The 17992-nt window shown below is 44.2% G+C and overlaps 1 protein-coding gene across 36 annotated transcripts in view; it reads right to left on the bottom strand.

Annotated features, from left to right (window-relative positions):
• Rbfox1 (RNA binding fox-1 homolog 1) overlaps nt 1–17992 on the bottom strand; it is a 1977377-nt gene that overhangs the window by 37949 nt on the left and 1921436 nt on the right. For 18 of the 36 annotated variants that reach the window (XM_085694597.2, XM_085694591.2, XM_087910814.1 and 15 more), the window contains one exon: nt 3675–3717. In XM_085694597.2, coding sequence (XP_085550723.2) covers nt 3675–3717 — 43 coding nt within the window. Of the gene's footprint in view, nt 1–3674; nt 3718–8741; nt 8782–17992 lie in introns of all 36 variants that reach the window. The other 18 variants (XM_087910815.1, XM_085694596.2, XM_085694592.2 and 15 more) reach the window with 1 other exon arrangement.

The raw sequence follows: 17992 nt of genomic DNA, 5'->3' as shown, positions 1-17992 counted from the left end.
TTTTTTTAAAAAAAATTTTGTTTGTTTGTTTGTTTTTTCGAGACAGGGTTTCTCTGTGGCTTTGGAGTCTGTCCTGGAACTAGCTCTTGTAGAACAGGTTGGTCTCGAACTCACAGAGATCCGCCTGCCTCTGCCTCCAAAGTGCTGGGATTAAAGGCGTGTGCCGCCACCACCCGGCTTTAATTTTATTTTTGAGATTATAATTTGATTATTTGACTGCAATATTTCTCTCTTTCCTTCCCTCTCTCCTACATGAGAGTTTGGGAATGATCTCTTTTTTGTGTATTTACTTATGGCTTCAGCATTGAGAGGAAATCAGTTTCTATGCCAAACAGCCACAGTGGTCAGGACCCTGAGATTTGGTCTGTTGCTTAGGAGTTTTGCTTTCAAATACTCGTTGCTTTGTTTTTTGAAGCAAGATCAAATGTAGTTCAGGCTAGCCTCAAGCTTGTTTTGTAGTTAAGAATTATCTTGAATTTTTAATAACCCTGCCTCCATCCCCTGAGGTGCTGGAATCACAGCTGTGTTCCTCCATGCCTGGCTCACAAGGAGCTGGAGATCTCCAGGGCTTCATTCATGCTGGGTAAGCCCCGTACCAGCTGGGCTACATCCCCATCCAAATTTATGTTTTCAGTTATTGATGTGTATTTATGTGAATGTATGACACATGTGTGCATGTGCCTATATAGGTCAGAGGAGGACACTGGATACACAATATGTGTAGTTATGGGTGGTCAGAGCCACATGAAGTCAAGGTTGAAACCTGAGCATCCGTCCTCTGGAGAGCAGCGAGCACCGGTAACTGTGGCGCCATCTCTCCACCTCCCACCAAGTATTCTTCAGACTCCACAGCTTAGTCTGCTGACATGTTTAGAGTAAGTGAGGTGGGTTTGAGCTTGGCAAACAGATCACGTGGTGGTAACAGCAATGCTCTGCCTGTTTCTTGTCCAGCATGGTGGCTAAAAGTCTTAGGTGTTTTCTTATTACTTGAAATGCAGGGACTTTATAGTTAATTAACTTATTTATGTCACATTAATTTTCATTCATTTGATTTGCTTTTACCTTGTCATGTATTTTGTGATATGAGGATCTTGTACACATTGATAAAATGTTCCACCATCAAGCTATTTCTCAAGCTCTCCCTCCTGTTTTACACTTTATGTTTTACTTTGAGATAGTGTCTTATGAGTTCAAAGCTGGCCTCGAGTTGATCCTTTAGCTAAGCAAGCTTTGAATTTGTGATGTTCCTGACTCCACCTCCCAAATGCTGGGATTACAGTTACACCAGATTAGCTATTGTCAAATGAATTCATGTATGCTTCACATGTCAAATGAATTACTGTGTGCTTATGTGTGTGCAGTTGAATGTACACACATGAGTTCATGTGTTTAAGCCAGAGGACAACCTCCTCAGGCACTGTACACCTTCTATTTTTCTTTCTTTTTTTTTTTCTGAGACTGGGCTTTCATTAGTATCAAACTTGCCAAGCAAACCCTACACATCCTTTTGTCTGCCTTTCTGTCTCTGGGGTTAGAAAGAAATGCCCCGGTGGTTGGATTTAAAAAACAAAAACAAAACACAAAACCCCTCAGTTCTGAAGATCCATCAAAGGTCCTCCTGCTTGCAAAGCAAGTACTTCACCAAAGGAGGCTCCCTCAACTCCTAGCTAATTTAAATGTAAGCCTCTATGGGCTGGTGGCTGTAGTGTGTGAGAATGGGGTGAGAAGGATTCGGCAGCCTCAATCAGGGCACCTCTCTGCACTGTGTGTTGTCTTTCCTAATACTCTTCTACATGAGATCCATGGCACAACAAGAATGGAGCTGCATGCTAACTCTGGGTATGTGCACACCCTGGAAAATGGGCCATAGATGAAGCTGCTTTAATTTGCTTTGCAAAAAGGAGACTCGGGTGAGTGGCATTGTTCTGTACTCTGCAGCTTGCTGAACACAAGCACAGCTTCTGCGCGGTTCAATGCTGAAGTCTGAAGGATGAGGTCTGCCTTCTGTTTGAGGACCGCAGACCCAGGTCTTGTTGAACCTGGTAGCTGCAGCTCTAGTGGTAAAAGAGTGTTACTGACAGGGGACTTTTCCTTCTCTAAACCAAATGAGAAAAAAAGTACAGCAGTTTTATCTGTTCTACGCACACAAATACTGTGTGTGTGTGTGTGCGCGCGCGCACGCGTGTGTGTATGTGTGTGTGTGAGAGAGAGAGAGGGAGAGAGTGTATGTGTGTGTGTGTGTTGTGTGCATGTTTTGCTGGACCTTGAACCCATGGCACTTAATGCACATTAGGCAAGTGCTCCTTCACTGTCCTACGACCAAAATCTTCCTTTGAGTTTTTGTTTTGACAAAGGCTCACATTAACTGCCCCTGACTAGTATTGACTTACCCTGTGACCAGCCTTGAACTCTCAATCCTCCTGCCTCTGCCTTTCAAGTGCTGGGATGATAAGCCTGTGCCATGGAGCCAAATGTGCTACCATCTTCCAGTTGCCTGGCAGTTTTAAGGTCAGCTGTAGACCACATTTTAAGACCCTTGGCCAGCGGTAGATGTGTTGATTTTTTTTTCTCTTTTTACTTCCTACGAATTTACTCATTTGGTGTTTCTTTGACAATGAAAAATAGGGTTGGCAACTGGAAAGAAAAATTTCTAATCATCTATAATAAAAGTGGTGAGTTATGGAAGAAGGAAGGTTTGCAGCCCCTCAGGCTGGAAGTATAAGAGAATTTTGATTGAAAGATTAGTGCATTCTAAGAACCAGCCAAAGAATATGGAGAAATTGATTCTAACAAGCCCTCTAGTCTCCCACCTCATGGTGTGTGTGTGTGTGTGTGTGTGTGTGTGTGTGTGTGTGTGTGTGTGTGAATGTGTATATATGTGCCATGGTGTGGATGTGAATGTCACCTTGAGTGTTGGCCCTTGCCTTTCACCTCTTTGCTTCTTCCTATGTACACCAGGATAGCTGTCCTGTGAGCACCCTGGAATCCCCACATCTCCTCCTCACATCTCTCTGTAGCAGTGACGGATGGTACACAATTGGTGCTGTGTCCAGCTTTATTTGGGTTCTGGGGAATTCAAACTTTGGTATCATGTTTACACAGGGAGGGTTTTGCCTACTGAGACATCTCCCTAATCTGGTAATTATTTCTTTCTGATTTATTATTATTATTATTATTATGTGTGTACATGTCATGGGTGTGTGTATAGTGTGAAAGCATGCCACAGAATGTGTGTGGGGGTCAGAGAACAACTTTCAGGAATCCATGTTCTCTGGCTACCTTAGTTTCTGCGGATCAAACTGAATTAGACTGTTAGGTCTTAGTAGTTAACACTTTTGTCTGTTGAGACATCTTCCTGGCCCTTTTTTTAATTTTTGGCTGTTAAATTTTTATAATTAAAGAAATTAAAAGCCACATTAGACCTCTACTGTGGCATATTCATGATGGAGCCAAGTGCACAGACACAGTGCTGGTATCTGGAAGGAAGTATCTCCAATCCATTGTGGACATGTCAGAAGGTAACAGATGAATCTGCGTTAAAACTGGAAAATTCAGATAAGGCTTCCCTCTGTTAGAGAACATTTGCCCTCCCGAGAACCATCTTGTTAGTCAGGATTTCAGAGCAAACCCACAACCATGTGATGAGTGTTTTTCCGTCAGTCAGGAATTCATACCTGTAGCAATTTATTGCCATACACTGGCTCTTGATACACTACTCTATAAGGAAACAGAGATGTAATGTTTTCAATGCAAAAATGAAATAAATAAAAGAAAGTGCACAAATCAGACAGCAACCCTGGAGCAATTCATTTACAAGTTTGCTTCTCTTAGTTCAGTGTTGAACGTGACCTGCCAAATCAAAATGGGGCTAGGCATGGCCCAGTACTGGACTTGCAAATCCCCACACTGCCGGTTCTAAGGGAGGTGATCATGGAGCTCAAACCGTGCGGCCTGCATTCAGGATATACCACTCTGTTTTTAAGAAGATGAAAGGATAATTTCACGGCTTCTTGCCTTTTAATCTGCATCCCAACAGTTTCTGTATGATGATTCTCTCTTTACCTCATGGGTGGAAATTTCTGGCTTACCTGAGGATTCAGTTTTGATGTTAATGACTTAGAGGGTTAAGACCAACTTACAGGGACAGCCTGAATTGAAACAGCAACTTTAGCCTTGTCTGTTCCCACAGCAAAACGGCACGTCACAGCTGCCTTGACCACACTGAGGTCCTTCCTTAGTGAGTCTGTGGGCGCTGTGGGTGCAGCTAAGATAGTTACGTGTGATGCACACATCCTTAGCATGTTTCTCTCAGACTTCATCTCAGGAGAGTCCCACAGACTGAGAACACCTGTAAATGAAAGAGTTGCCCACGGGGCTACTTCTTGTGGTTCACTGGAGGTGGGAGAGGAATTATTTGTGTTGGAAGAGAAAGTCTCTGGCTTCCTTGGCAGATAGCAAAGTGGTTGACTATTTGAAGATATTTAGAAACTTGACTTATGGATCTATGTATGCATTTTTTAAGTAACCTGGCTTTCCTTGCTTTTGATTACATGTAACTTTTCTCTGTTAAAATAGGTGTAACATGGAGCTACACCTATCCAAATTTATTTTAATTCCCTCTTCTCTCCCCTTCCTTTCCCTCTCTCCATTCTCTCTCTCTTCCTAGTTTTCATTGCTTATTTGAATGTTTTAGGGACAGATAAGATTGTCTTGTGATCTGCTCTTTTCTTTCTTCCTTTGTGTGTGAGTGGGTGTGTCTTCACCAGAGAGGCCAGAATTTTCATCACCTGACTTATTATGTGGGTCCAGGGTCTAGACTCTGCCCCTCGTGATCCAACAGCTGGTAACTGTAAAGCTGTCTCCTCTGCCCCACCCCTCACAACCTCTATGTTATTGTCCCATCCCATCTTTTACAGAATTTCTAGAATTCCACCCTTTCAATTAACCTATTGTCCAGTGCTTAAGTATTGAACTGTCTTTGGGTCACATGGGTTCAAGCTTTGGTGTCAGAAAAAAAAATATTTCATTTTTTATTTCTGGAAGAAAAGCTTCCTTCTCTGAAAAAATGGAGGTGGTAAAGTCCCTGTCTCTGGCTGTGGTGAGGAGGAGAAGCTGTGGCAGGGGCTGGATGCCGATATCCTCTTCCATGTCAGCCTCTTTGACACTGCTGAGTCCTCACAGAGACTGAGGAAGACTGGTCTAGTGCTCACCCCCACCCGGGTTCCTTTCAACCTAAAGTCCTGGGAAGAAAAGGCTTGAGGTTTAAGTTTGCAAGATTCCCGGTCTCTGTGTTCCCAAAGCTGCAGGCTCACTCCTTACACCCCAGGCTCACACAACATGGAGGGACGGCACCTATTTATTGCAAGTGATTTGAATGAAAAACGGTTTTGTTGAAACAGCAGAAATTCCAACAAAAATCACGAGTAGTATGGCATGCACTGGAATCTTGTGGGAATTTACACACTTGGAGTGGTCTAGAGGTCTCAGCATTGTTCTTCCTTCAGAAACTTAGGGTATTCCTAACGAAGGCTCAGTAGCAGGGATACTCTGTTCTTTTTCCTCCCCCCTTCCTTTTCTATCCTACTCTCTAATTTACTGTTGTCCTACCCCAGTTTCCACCAAGCATTAACCACATTTCCATTGCTCTACTATAATTTCTCTGTCCTTTTGTCCACTTTCAGTCTTTGCCATTGATCAGATGCCACGATCTTTGATCCTCCCTGAGCATGTCAACCTCTCCTTGTGCAGCGTTGAGATGTCTCTAGCTTCACTGGTGACGGAGGGCCTGGCCATGCAGGTCTAGGGGAGTTAATTTCCACAACTTTCCATTATTGCTCCTGCTATTGTTTATTGATATTTATTGTTAATTTGACATATTTTTTAATTAAAATGAGTGTGGTAGTTAATTAATTATCACCTCAACAGGATCCAGATTTACCTATGAACCACACTCTGGACATGTCTGGCAGCAAGTTTCTGGGCTGGGTTAACTGAAGCAAGAAGACACACCCGAAGTGTGGGTGGCACCCTCCCATGGGCAGGGGCCTCAAGCTGACTGGAAAAAAGAGAAAGCAAACTGAGTCCTGGCTCTCGTATCCTTACCGTGGATGTGTGTGACCAGCTGCCTCAGGCACCTCCTCCTGTGCCTTCCAGCCATGACTGTACACGCAGACACGATCCCAGATAAGCCTACCCTTCCTTAAGTTTCCTTTGTCAAGGATTTTGTCACAGCAGTCAGAAAATGAACTTATAAGTTCATTTCAATACTTTTCACTAAAATGCAAGTTACCTTTCAGACTCAGGAGACTGTTGTTTATAAAAATGGCATCTATGTCTTTTAAAATGGAAGTGTGTGTTATAACCTCCTCGGGACGAGGACTTGGGTGATAGCCCTGCACACGCTCTGCTCCGACTCACAACTTCCCATGTCTCTGATATGTAACCATCTTCACAGTGCGCAAGCTTGTCCCAAAGCCCAGGGACAGCAACGTTTTGGCAGAGATGCCCCCTTCTCCGCCTCGTATAGGAAGGTTGCTTTTTTCCTCATAGATTTTTTTTCTGAGCACATGACCTATGGCACTTCTTTATTCTCTATGGTAATTTTCTGGCATATGCAATCATTTCTCCCTCTTTCTTCAACTTTCCCTTCTCTGAAAAGTTTAAGAAGATCATTGTAGGTGGGAGCTGGAGGCTTGCCTATCGGAGCGGTCTGAAAGGTCTTTCCAATCCTTGGTGTTCCAGTAGTACTTAAAAGTCCCAGAAATGCCCAAGAGATTCAGCTTCAGGAGGCATGGGAGCAGGACCTCGCAGGGCAAAATGAGAAGGATGTGGAGAGCGGGGTGCGGGGAATAGGGCAGTAGTTTGGAGCGTGTTCTACCGTATGTGTGGTTATCCTCTCAGAGAGGCTTCAGGGTGGAGAAGGGATTGAGCAGGAAGAATGGTCCTTGATTAGATTGGACCAAATGTAGAAACTCGGTGTTTTAGCTAATGGATTATAAAGACATACGAGATAAAACTCAAGTGGAGACGGACTGAGCTCACACATCCCAGAATCTCTGACAATTACCCTGGACCTATTTATTGTGGAACATTGTAATGAGATTGTAGGCCTAAGGAAGAAACTTTTCTTTAAACAAAACGGAATCTGAAATGATTTTCCAGAAATCTCTCCAGCAACCATCACTTTAAAATGTGTGGTCCTCAGGGCGTCTCTGCGACTCACAGTTCAGACTAATATCACAGCAGGGCAGCAGGCCTGTGGCTTAAATCCACACATTCAGGGTGATCTTTCCAGTGGGACCGAGCCCTGCTTTGTGCAGGAAATAATTCATGTCATTTGCTTCCTTTGAACTTAGAGCTGCCCGTGGTGGCCTGCTCGACTGCGGAGGTGGAAGGGCCACCGGTCTAGCTCACTCCTATCTCACCAGCACTGTGGGAGCCCAGAGGACAAATGATGGGCAAGTGGTAGGCTAACCTAGTACTTCAGCAGGGTTACTCAGCACATATCTGGAACACTGAGAAGACAAAGTGTTGTCACGCTATCAAAAAAAAAAAAACAAAAAAAAAAACAAAAAAAAACCTTCCCTTCATGGTGTGGGAGAATTGTCTGTATTCTGTCAATCATATTTTAAATAAATGCTGATTGGCCAGGCAGGAAGTCTAGGTGGGTAAACCAGACAGGAAGTAGAGGTGGAGCAAAGAGAATAGGAGTATTCTAGGAAGCAGGAAGCTCCCTCCATTCCTGCGCAGACCACCCAAGAGGCAGGATGTAACCTGCCCAGATCACTGAAGAAGCAACATGTGAGCTAACAGCTGAAAAAGGTACCAAGCCATATGGCTAAAATAGATCAGAATAATGGGTTAATATAAGCTATAAGAGTTAACAAGAAGCCTGAGCTAATGGGCCAATCAGCTTTATAATCTTATGGAGTCCTGTGTGTGATTTTCTTTGGGGTATGCCTGCTGTGGGGTACCTCAACAAGCCGGACCCTCATGTTACACCTTCAGGGCTTGAGCCTCTGCTCATCCAGCACAGACTCTGGTCCTTTCATCACACCAATACTGCACTGGGATCTAGACCAGGGTAGAGAGGGTTCACTGCAGTTCTGAAGATGAGACACATCTTTCTAAATAGGAGCATCCTGAGATGGGATCAATGAGCAAACAGTTCCACCCCAGAGAACTGTTCACAGTGGGGAGAAGATGCAGAGGAGAGGGCTGACACTCCAGTATGCACACATTGCGATGGCAGGGGTTTAGTGTTGTGCTCGGAGAAAAGAGAGAAATGCAATATTCCTAGCGCTGTGTCGATAAATAATTACACTTATAAGGAAAGCATGGAAAACTATCAACCATGAAAATCCCTTCCAGTTCTCAGCAGCTGGTAACTACAGCTGTTGTTCTTAATATCAAACTGAAAACACAGAGAACATATTGAGAACGGTAGAGAGCATGTCACTGTGGGCGGAGCTTTTAATTTGGCAAGAGAGAAAAACCACCTTTCCTAATAGATGCAGTTGTGTTTATCTGTTCCAGAGTCAATCAAGTCCAAGTCATTAATTCCCCTCAAAGAACAAGTTGCAGGTCTTTTGAGCTCACGATCACCTTGAAAGACACACTATGGTGGGAACAACTTGTTGACCAGGAAGAGGTAATCTGTCTCCACTGAGTTCAGAGCAAACTTGTATAAAGAATGACTCCCGGAGGTAAGGAGGACGACATGCACGTTAATGAATACTTACATAAATGTCTGCACCATAAAATCCATCCTGGTAAACAACACTGTAAAGATGCACACACAAAGAGAAACATTCGGATTAGTGCAGTTCCCCATGCAGACGCACCAACCCCCGCACGGGTCAGGTTAGTCTGCTCTCATGATCCGAAACACAGGAACGGAGGAGAGTGGCAAACTGATTAAGGAGGTTGGAGACAGCAGCTGTCCATCAAATCGGGAACTTTAGGCTGGGGTTCCATGTTGGACCAGGGTCAGAGTCGTTTTGCTTGGGCGCCAAAATGAACTTCCCACTCTCAGAAGAAGGTGCATTGCATGGCTTGGAAAGCCAAAGGGGCTGGTGTGCATTCCCAAGTGACCTACGCAGACCTGAGAGTCTTCATAATATTAAAGTTTGCAATCAGACCACAGCTCCCATCCCCAACAAACACGAAACACAGCATCTGTTTAAGAATGTCGGACTTGCAAGGGCAGAGGCTCAGAGAACACTTTCATAATGGGCTAGAGTTGAATGGCCTCAGGGGATGCCCAGTGGCTCAGATGGGGTCCGATATTTTCTCCTGTAAACATTTCATACATTAGCATTCCCTGTGGTAGTTCTGTCAGACCTTTATTGTCAGTACAACAGAAAGCCTGTCTGTGTATCTGTGTGTAAACATATGCAGATATGCATGTGTGCAAAATATGTATATTTTCATATGTACAAACGTATGGTAGTGCATATATGTTTTTGTATGCATATTTGTGAGTATGTGGGGGGGGGATTCGGTTGTGTATGTGTTTGTAAGTATCCAAATAAATCATATTCAGGCTAAGGCCAGATTCTACTTTATGACTGAATAAATCTATATGGAAGCTTTGCATAGGGCAGCCCAGTCCCTGGGCTTAGTCCTGGACTTAGAATTTCAGGAAAAAGCCACTTCCAGGGGGCAAAGAATGATCTTGAACTTCTCTGAATTTCTTAGAATAGCAAGGCAAAGAAACCCATAGAAACACATTCTATGACTTAAGTGTTTGAGTGGGTCTACCAAGGCCATATGTACGCTGGACACCTCACAGGCTTTTGTGAGAGCAGCGAATGCCCTAAGTACAAAAGGCTGCATTTCTAAGCTTTTGTTTTCAGAGGGTGGTAGTCATCAGTAACCTCCCCTAGCATCTCCCCATGACGTTTCTGGATGATTTATAATGCTGGCAAAGGATCAGCGAATCCATTGTTGAGTCAAGCCAGGGCCCTAATAGAAGCACAACTTTGGTACGAAAGGATTTCATGAGTGGACCGAGCACGCACAAAAGCCGGGCATCTCAAGCCAGGGGAGAGCGCACTTCATCACCTAACCACACACACACACACACACACACACACACACACACACAACAGTGACACTGGCTTGCTGGAGAACACGGACGTGCGTTTCTTTCCCAGAGCTCTTTTGGAGCTGATTGGCAATCCCCCAAAGACCATTATCCTTAAAGTGTGGCAGGGATGTCACACACTAAGGAGGTCAGTAGGAATGCCTTTTAGCTGTTGTTTGTGTTTGACCCTGGAGGGCTACAGTGCATAGGAGCACTTGTCAGGCAGTGCTAACCCCTAATCCAAAAGGCAGGCTGAGGTGTGTGGGGTGCTAAGCAGGCTTTGAATCTGTGTTTGGCATTAGCAACGTAAAAAGGCACTGTCTGTTGTGGGGCCAGGAGGCAAGGTCAGCTCCTACCAACGGGCCTTAGAACAGATCTGATGAAAAGCAGACAAGCAACAGATAGTTACTGGGGGGCCCCAGAGCCCAGACTCGAGCCTTAGCTGCATCCAGACCACGCCTGCGCCAGGGTTTCATGCCATCATGCCTTCATTCATGCCTCCACTTGGTTCCCAGTGTCTTGTCTGTCAGTATCCTCATTCAAAAGCAGCTAGATCACCACCAAAGAGGCAGGCAAGGTGCGGCAACACAGACATCGGTATCAAAGTGCTGCTTCCCGGGCAAATGGCTCCACAACCGGAACACAGTTACTAAGACAGCTGAGCATGGTTAACTCTTTGCAAAATGGGAAAAGTGGTAGCCAAGAGGTTACCTCAAGCACACACGTGCAAAGAGGTATAGAATTTAGTCAGGTGATGCTGTCGAAGTGAGGCTCAGCATGCTTAGCACTGAGGCAATAAGTTCTCTAAATGAGACCCAGGCTACCTGAAGTCGAGTTACATGTCCTCCCTGTGAATACCAGTGTCCATGGTCAGACTCTGTCTATCTAGGCAGTTCATTAGTTTCCTCGCCCTACAAAAGGCATTTGTGTCTATGATTTGTTTGGACATCGAGGTTGCACTCATAGGAGTTCCACCTATTGCATCTCATCTAAGGTTTAATTTCTTATTTCAGGCCCAGAAGACATACAACAACTATCTATTTAGAGAATGGTATCCACACCCTAGAGAGGAGCAGAAGACAGAGAGTCTTTTCTTTGTTAGCTCCAGGTAGAAGTTAATCATTGGTCGGAGAATGATGTCTCCACTTGGGGCTTAGAGTCAGGGGTATCATTACTGTGAAGACAGCACAAGCCTCTTGGTGAGACACTACCTTCTTATTTTATAATTATTACTGTTGTTGTCAGGGGCCTGAGGTTTGAAGCTTGTGTTGTTTGTGTATTCAACTGTTAACGGTTATTGACATTACAGGAAAAGAAAAGAGATAAGATTAAACAATCCTGGATCCTACCAGTACAGAAAACTAGAGGGGTGCGGAGAAATATTAATTATTTAAAAAAATATTATTCAAGTAAATACAGGAAGCCTTGTATTTTCCCAAATGTCTACTAGATGGGCAAGGTCTGCTTTATTTTGAGGAAAATAGATAGAAAAGCCAAACCTAGGCCTAGGAGGCTCAGGGACACACAGCATGGAGCAGGGGTGGAGAGCCATATCACGTGACTGAGACTTGGGTCTTACTCTGCCAAGGAGACGAGGAAGAGCTGAGCTATGGTTGCTGCTTCCTCCAAAAACTGTTTGTGCATAGGGGCCATTGCCCAGTCAGTCTTTCCCATCACTCTGTGTTAAGAGCTCCCAGAAACCAAGAAAGAACACATTGTACCATTTGCCTTTCAGAACATTTTCTCTGAAAAATAGCCCAGCTGCTGTGGTTTGCCCTCCACCATGGGTGACAATGGAAAGTTATTCTGAATCCTCTGGTACCCCAAATTTATGAGACATGGAATTGAAGGGAAACTGGGGGCAAGCTTCCTCATTCTGACAAGAGCAATCAAATGGAATGCAAGCATTGCCTTCCTGCACTGGAAGGTTTCCTCTCCCCGCAAGCACTGTTCTGGGCCATCACTGGTGAATCTCTCCCACCTCTGATCTCTAGAGGTCTGACGTCCCCAGAGGGGAGAGTGCGGCCACAGCCATGCATCAAGCTGCAGTCGTAGCTGCAACCTTTGCTGCAGAATGGGGGAATGGGGACACCCTGAAAGAGCAAAGAATAGGAAAGAGGCAGGACCAGGGGAGCCCGGAAGGACTAGCAGGCAGGCAAAGGGAATGGCAAGTGTCTGGACCCACGGTTAGAGGTGTCTGGGTCCTTGGAGGGCCTGGAGGAAGGGCACAGTTAGTGGCTTTGGGTCCCAAAAGTCCTTTATAAGGAAGGCGTTGGCATCTGAGCAAAGAAGTCAAGAATTTCATCTGTTACCAAGCACAATGAGAAGGATTGCTCACTTGTGCCGAGTATATTTTGGAGGCACAAGGGAAACAGTGAGTGCTATAACCCTCATGGTGTTAATGACCCTGGGAATCTATGAGCTGAAATAGCCGTTCTCATTTTCCTGGCAGGGTAAACTAAAGCTCCAGGAATGGGCTGTCAGCTTCACAAAACTGCTACTTCCCCTAAGTTATTAGTCATAGCACAAGTACCATTCCTGAGATGACTCAGGCTCACAGGATGACTGCTCTGGGATGGGCTCATCAAAGCACCCGCTGATCCTCACCATCCCCCCACTGTGGACAAGGCCTCCATTCCCTCCCTAGACACAAATAAATCGGCTTAACTAATAAATATTCTAGTCCAAGTCTTTTGGTTCCATAGCCAAACTCTTAATGACATGGCAGGCAGTGGTGGTTGAACTTCAGTTTGCCTGCGGTTCACCTGGGGGACAAACTAAAATATTGATGGCTGGGCCCTATACCCAGCCCAGAGCCATTGATTCAATAGATCTGGATAGAGTGGGTGGCTAAAGGATTTGTATTTCTTTCAGGTAATGGGCAATGTCACTGCTGCTAGTTCAAGCCTTTATTCACTATGCAGTCAAATACAATCTTGAACTTCTGATCTTCCTGCTTCAGCTCCCCAAGCGCTTCGAAAACAGGTGTGAACCACTATGCCAGGCCTTGCAGTGCTAAGGATCAAGTCCAGGACTTTATGCATGTTAGGCGACCATCCTGCAAATGGGGTGACATTGCAGCTGCTAAGGTGCTGTTCTTGAGGCATGGTGAGTGTGGGAGAGCCTTTGCAGAGCTAAATGGTCCTTTCCGGGAATGGCTCCCAGTGCTTTGCTAGTGCCTCAGCCAACAGGTGCATTTAAAATACCAGATACATATGTGGAAAAACAAGATGGAGGTTCATGTGGAAGATACAGCTATAGATACACAACAGTTCCCACACTGCAGAAGGGAATTGCTGTCATGCACTGAGCAGATGCGGTCCTATTTTAATGCAGAAATGGTCTGTCTAGTCATGCAAAGGTAATTGTGTTGCTTGTCAATCACTCTAGGACTGCAATATGCTTTTGCAAGAGCATGATGCAAATGCACAACTCATTTTCTTAAGGAAGTAATCATGGTAGTTAAATATTTGGATAGAGGCAAGCAGGGAACGATTGCACTATAGCAAATTAGCTTACTTTAGAAAAAGAAAAAAGGAGGAAGGACAAGAAGGAACAAAGACAGAGGATGCCCCAAACTAAGCAATCTGTTTGTGTAACAGTATATATACCAACCACAAATGTATTTTTGTAGGAAAGGCATTTAAAACCTCTTTTCTCTACTGACCCTTTTGCCTGGAAAATAAATTACATTTTTGAATATGTTCAAATGTAACTGTTTAGAATGGCTATCAGGTGGCTCCACGCACACACTGGGATTTGTACGTAACTGTGCATGTGTTTGTATATGTACGTTTTCCCAGGGAAAGTACATATTTTTGAGAGGATTACCAAAAGCATCTGTGCAGGTCCTGCCCTCACTGGAGCCGGTGCGAGTATATGGGATGGAACCTTTCTTGTGCCCAGGGTGGGTTGATTACTATTCCCGTGTGTGAGGTGGCAGGCTCCTAGGGACTTGCTGGTGTCTGAGCACAGGACCCTGAGCCTCTGGGCCCACATCTTCCTGGTGACTCTTGAGTGGACTAATGTTGGATGCTGAGGATTCATTACTTGCTGTGCAGGAACCTATGGCTGTGGTCTTGGGCAGCTTTAAGAAACTTGCCCCTGGGGTGCTGTCTGATTTTTATTGTGGTGGTACCGAATTATCCTAAACTACTTTTCCAGGTAACTCTAGAATCTGTGTGTACAAGTATCCTAATAAGTTACTAGAGGATGTGCAGAATCTCACAGTAATAAAAGACTGCAGTGATTAATATATGATTAATAGATTATCAACTAGACATGATCTAGAATCACCTCAAAACAATCCGTTGGGCATGTCTGTGAGGAAGTTTCTAGATATGGTTAACTTTGGTGGGGGGAACCATCTTGGCTGTAGGCAATGCTGGTTCTGGGGTCTCAGAATGAACGTAAAGGGAAAAAGCCAAGAGAACATGAGCAAACATTCATCCTCTCTGCTTCCTGATCGAGGTTGCGGCGTGTGCCACGGCCCTACGCTCCCTCTTGCCTTCCCTGCTGTGGTGGACTGTATCCTGTGTGAGCCATGATAAAGCATTCCTTGCTTCCTTAAGTTGCTTTTGTGTGACCTTTTGTAGTAGCAACAAAGAAAACACATGTTATAAAGACCATAGAACAAAGACTAAAGCTCTGTAGCCAGTGCTGGATGTTTAGCTCGTTTACATTTCTTGGAATGCTTCCTAAGGGCAATATATTGTATCACCATGCAACATACATAGTACACACCTGATAAGCATCTACTTAATAATTACTTAGCATGTAGTAAACCAAGGCCTGTGCTGATGCTGGTCAATGGGGTTAGCCGCTGTGTCCTTTATGGGATGTTGTGTTCAGGCTAGTGAGTGTATATCCAGTTCCACCTATATTGCTAGCTTGCAAGCTACTTTAAATGGTAACTTCATAATGGAGAATTTCTCATGAATATGACTCATTGGATGTAGGACATTGTGGTTTCTCCAACAAAATGTCAATAAAGACAGGCAGAAATAGGAAAATCCTTATACAAAGAACTCTGAGAAATAACACTCAGGTACTATGTTTAGTATAGGAAATCCACAAACTTTTGTTGTGCCTCTCCTTAAGATTTTGCCTGTGTTTTTTTTTGGGGGGGGTTAATACGAGGTTTGTGAACTGCAGGGGCTCCCTACTAAAGAGCTGAAATATCCTCGAAGGAATAGACGCAAGATTAACCCCGTATCACCTAAAAGGGAGGTAGCACTGAGTGAGGGGAGCATGGGTGACTTACAAAAACGTCAATAGTCACATCAACCTCAAGAAGATTAGCTGCAGTCCAGCCAACATGTCCTAGCATTGGTCTTACTGAGCCGTAACCTTGTGGGACTCTTCCTATTTCATCCTTCATCAACCCTATGGAGCTGGTGCGTGCTTCACTCTCCTATCAAGTACACTGTGTTCCTTGTAGCTTTCCAGGGTGGTAAAATCCGATATTCACTCTCCAGAGTCTGATTCATTTACTATTGGCAGCTGGTAGTGAGTAGCTGGCTGTGTTTAGTGTTGTCTGCTTGTTCCTTTGGTCCCTCTGTTGTCCATGGGCAGCAGTATTGTTTCAGGAGTGATGATCACATGTTGATATTTCCAGATTGTTCTATTTAGGAATACCAGAGAAAAAAGAATAGGATCTCTTCATAATCTATGCAGTTTAATTGCTGGGATGGCAGAAAACAGATCCAGATAGGAATGCCTTTAATAAGTTTCCTTGGATGCTTATATCAGCACTGGATCCCTTCAAGGACTATCCTGGGCTCCACAGAGGTAGCTATGAAGGTTTTGTTATATGTCACATGTGTGAGTGTGAGAATGTGAGAATGTGTGTGTGTGTAAGTGAATATGGGTGTGTGACTGAATGTGTATGTGTGTGTATGTGAGTGAGTAAGTGGATGTGTGTGTGTGTGTTCTATCAGAGAGAAAAAGTATGTAAGCCCATGTGGACCTAGAATAAAGAACATGTTTAGGGCTGTAAATTTTAGTAACATAGACTCCTATTGGATATTGTATAAAAATAGGTTGTAGATAGATGCATCTTCATTTGGTGACAATAAGAAAAAAATTCTTCTTTAGTAAATATATTTTGTGAGCAATGCCAGAGAAAAGATGGAGATGGCTGGGTGTGTGGGTCCTCACTGGACAGGATCTTACTATGGCAGTTTGGGACAAATGGACATGATCTTGTCACCCATGTCTTCTTTTCTGGGAAGCCTTGTTTGAAGACCCATGAGCTAAGGCCCCTTCCTTGGTAAACAGGCCTCTGTCTTACCATCTATCACGTCAATTGCAGTAGTTAACTTGTATATTGGGGTCCAGATCTCATGTGCAGAGATTCCTGTGAATGTGCTACAGGTAGCAGACAACGGGGCACAAAATGTGGCTGAATGGGGATGGAGGAAAGATGTCAGTCATGCCTAGAAATCTTCCTCCAAAGGACTTTTGAGACAGCAGCTCTGGGAATTCATGGTTTCAGAACCACCTCTAATCTGGTAGGTCAGGCCATGGAAACAGGCTTGGGTCTACAGCATCATTGCTCATTGGGTCAACTCAGAATCAGGTACCTCTTTCCTCTGGGAGATCCATGATCTTGGTACCACATTGTTTTCTTCAAAAGATGGCCCACCTTCCTTGTAATCTAAGCCAATGAATACAGAGGGGAAAGGGGAACCAGGCACCTAACCAAGTCTCCATTTTCACCAGTACTTTGTGTCTTACAGATACTTGATACCAGCCTTCTGCCTCCAGGTTGAGAATCTTTTATAATTAATTAATTACCTAATTAATAATTTGTGTGTGTGTGTGTGTGTGTGTGTGTGTGTGTGTGTGTGTGTGTATGATGCTTGCTCACAAGTGTGCCTGTGAGTTTCTATGGAGGGCAAGGCAAGGACTAAGACATTTCTTATCATCTCTACCCTACTATCTTGAGACATGGGCTCACTGAACTGGAAAACTTGTTGTTTTGGCTAGTCTTGCTGGCTAGAGAGCTCCCAGGATCTGCCTAACTCCAGCCTCCCAGTGCTGGGATTATAGGCATGCCTAGTTTTTTTTTTCCTAACATGGTGTTAGATTCAAACAGAAGTCTTAATGTTGGCAAAGCAATTGCTCTAAGTCACTGAGCTACTGGCCTAGCTTCTGGCATTGAGAATTCTATTTTAACTTCTAATTCCAGAATTTCAGCCATAAGATCATTCCCTGAGTGTAGTTCAGCTAAACGAACACTCTTTCCATGGCACTTTGCATTATTTGTGTTCTGTTGTGTGTTGTGTATGGACCAATGACACGGTCAAGGAAGCAGAAGGGAACAGGTCACTAACGCAACAGGGCTAGTTAGGAGGACTCCTGGAATATTACATTTTCATCCCTTCTGAAAGAGTCATATAAACATGTTGTGTGCCATTTGGAAGTGCCTCTTTCTCCCTGGCAAACATGGCATTAATTAGTTATGCATGGTTATTCCTGGCCAAGAGCACATTCATTATAAGTTAGTAAATTCCAATTTAATGGCAGGTGTGTTATGTTGGGGGTTTTACAAATTGTTCATGGGATGATAGGCCATATCATTTTACTTAATTTTTTTCCTTTTCAATATCGTAGTGAGATACTGACTAGGGGTCAGTATATTTACAGAGAAGCTACAATTACCATGTACTAAGATGAAGATTCTCAGACAGAATAAAGTGTCCATTTTACACATATGGTTCATGAATCTTTCTTCAGCACTAACATGAACCCAGATGATTGCTTAGCTGTTTCTGCCCCGCCATGCCTTCCATAACTCATGTATCAAGTGTGCTCATGCTAGGTGGGCATTCTACTGATGAGAGAGTCAAAGGTCCTTTCTATGACAGATGGAAGCATTGGGGGCATGGGGAGACAGTAAAG

Source organism: Myodes glareolus, chromosome 9, assembly GCF_982192425.1.
Source record: "Myodes glareolus chromosome 9, mMyoGla1.1, whole genome shotgun sequence".
Lineage (NCBI taxonomy): Eukaryota > Metazoa > Chordata > Mammalia > Rodentia > Cricetidae > Myodes > Myodes glareolus.
The sequence above is the reverse complement of the archived record's forward strand: the minus strand, read 5'-3'. Positions and strand labels throughout refer to the sequence as shown.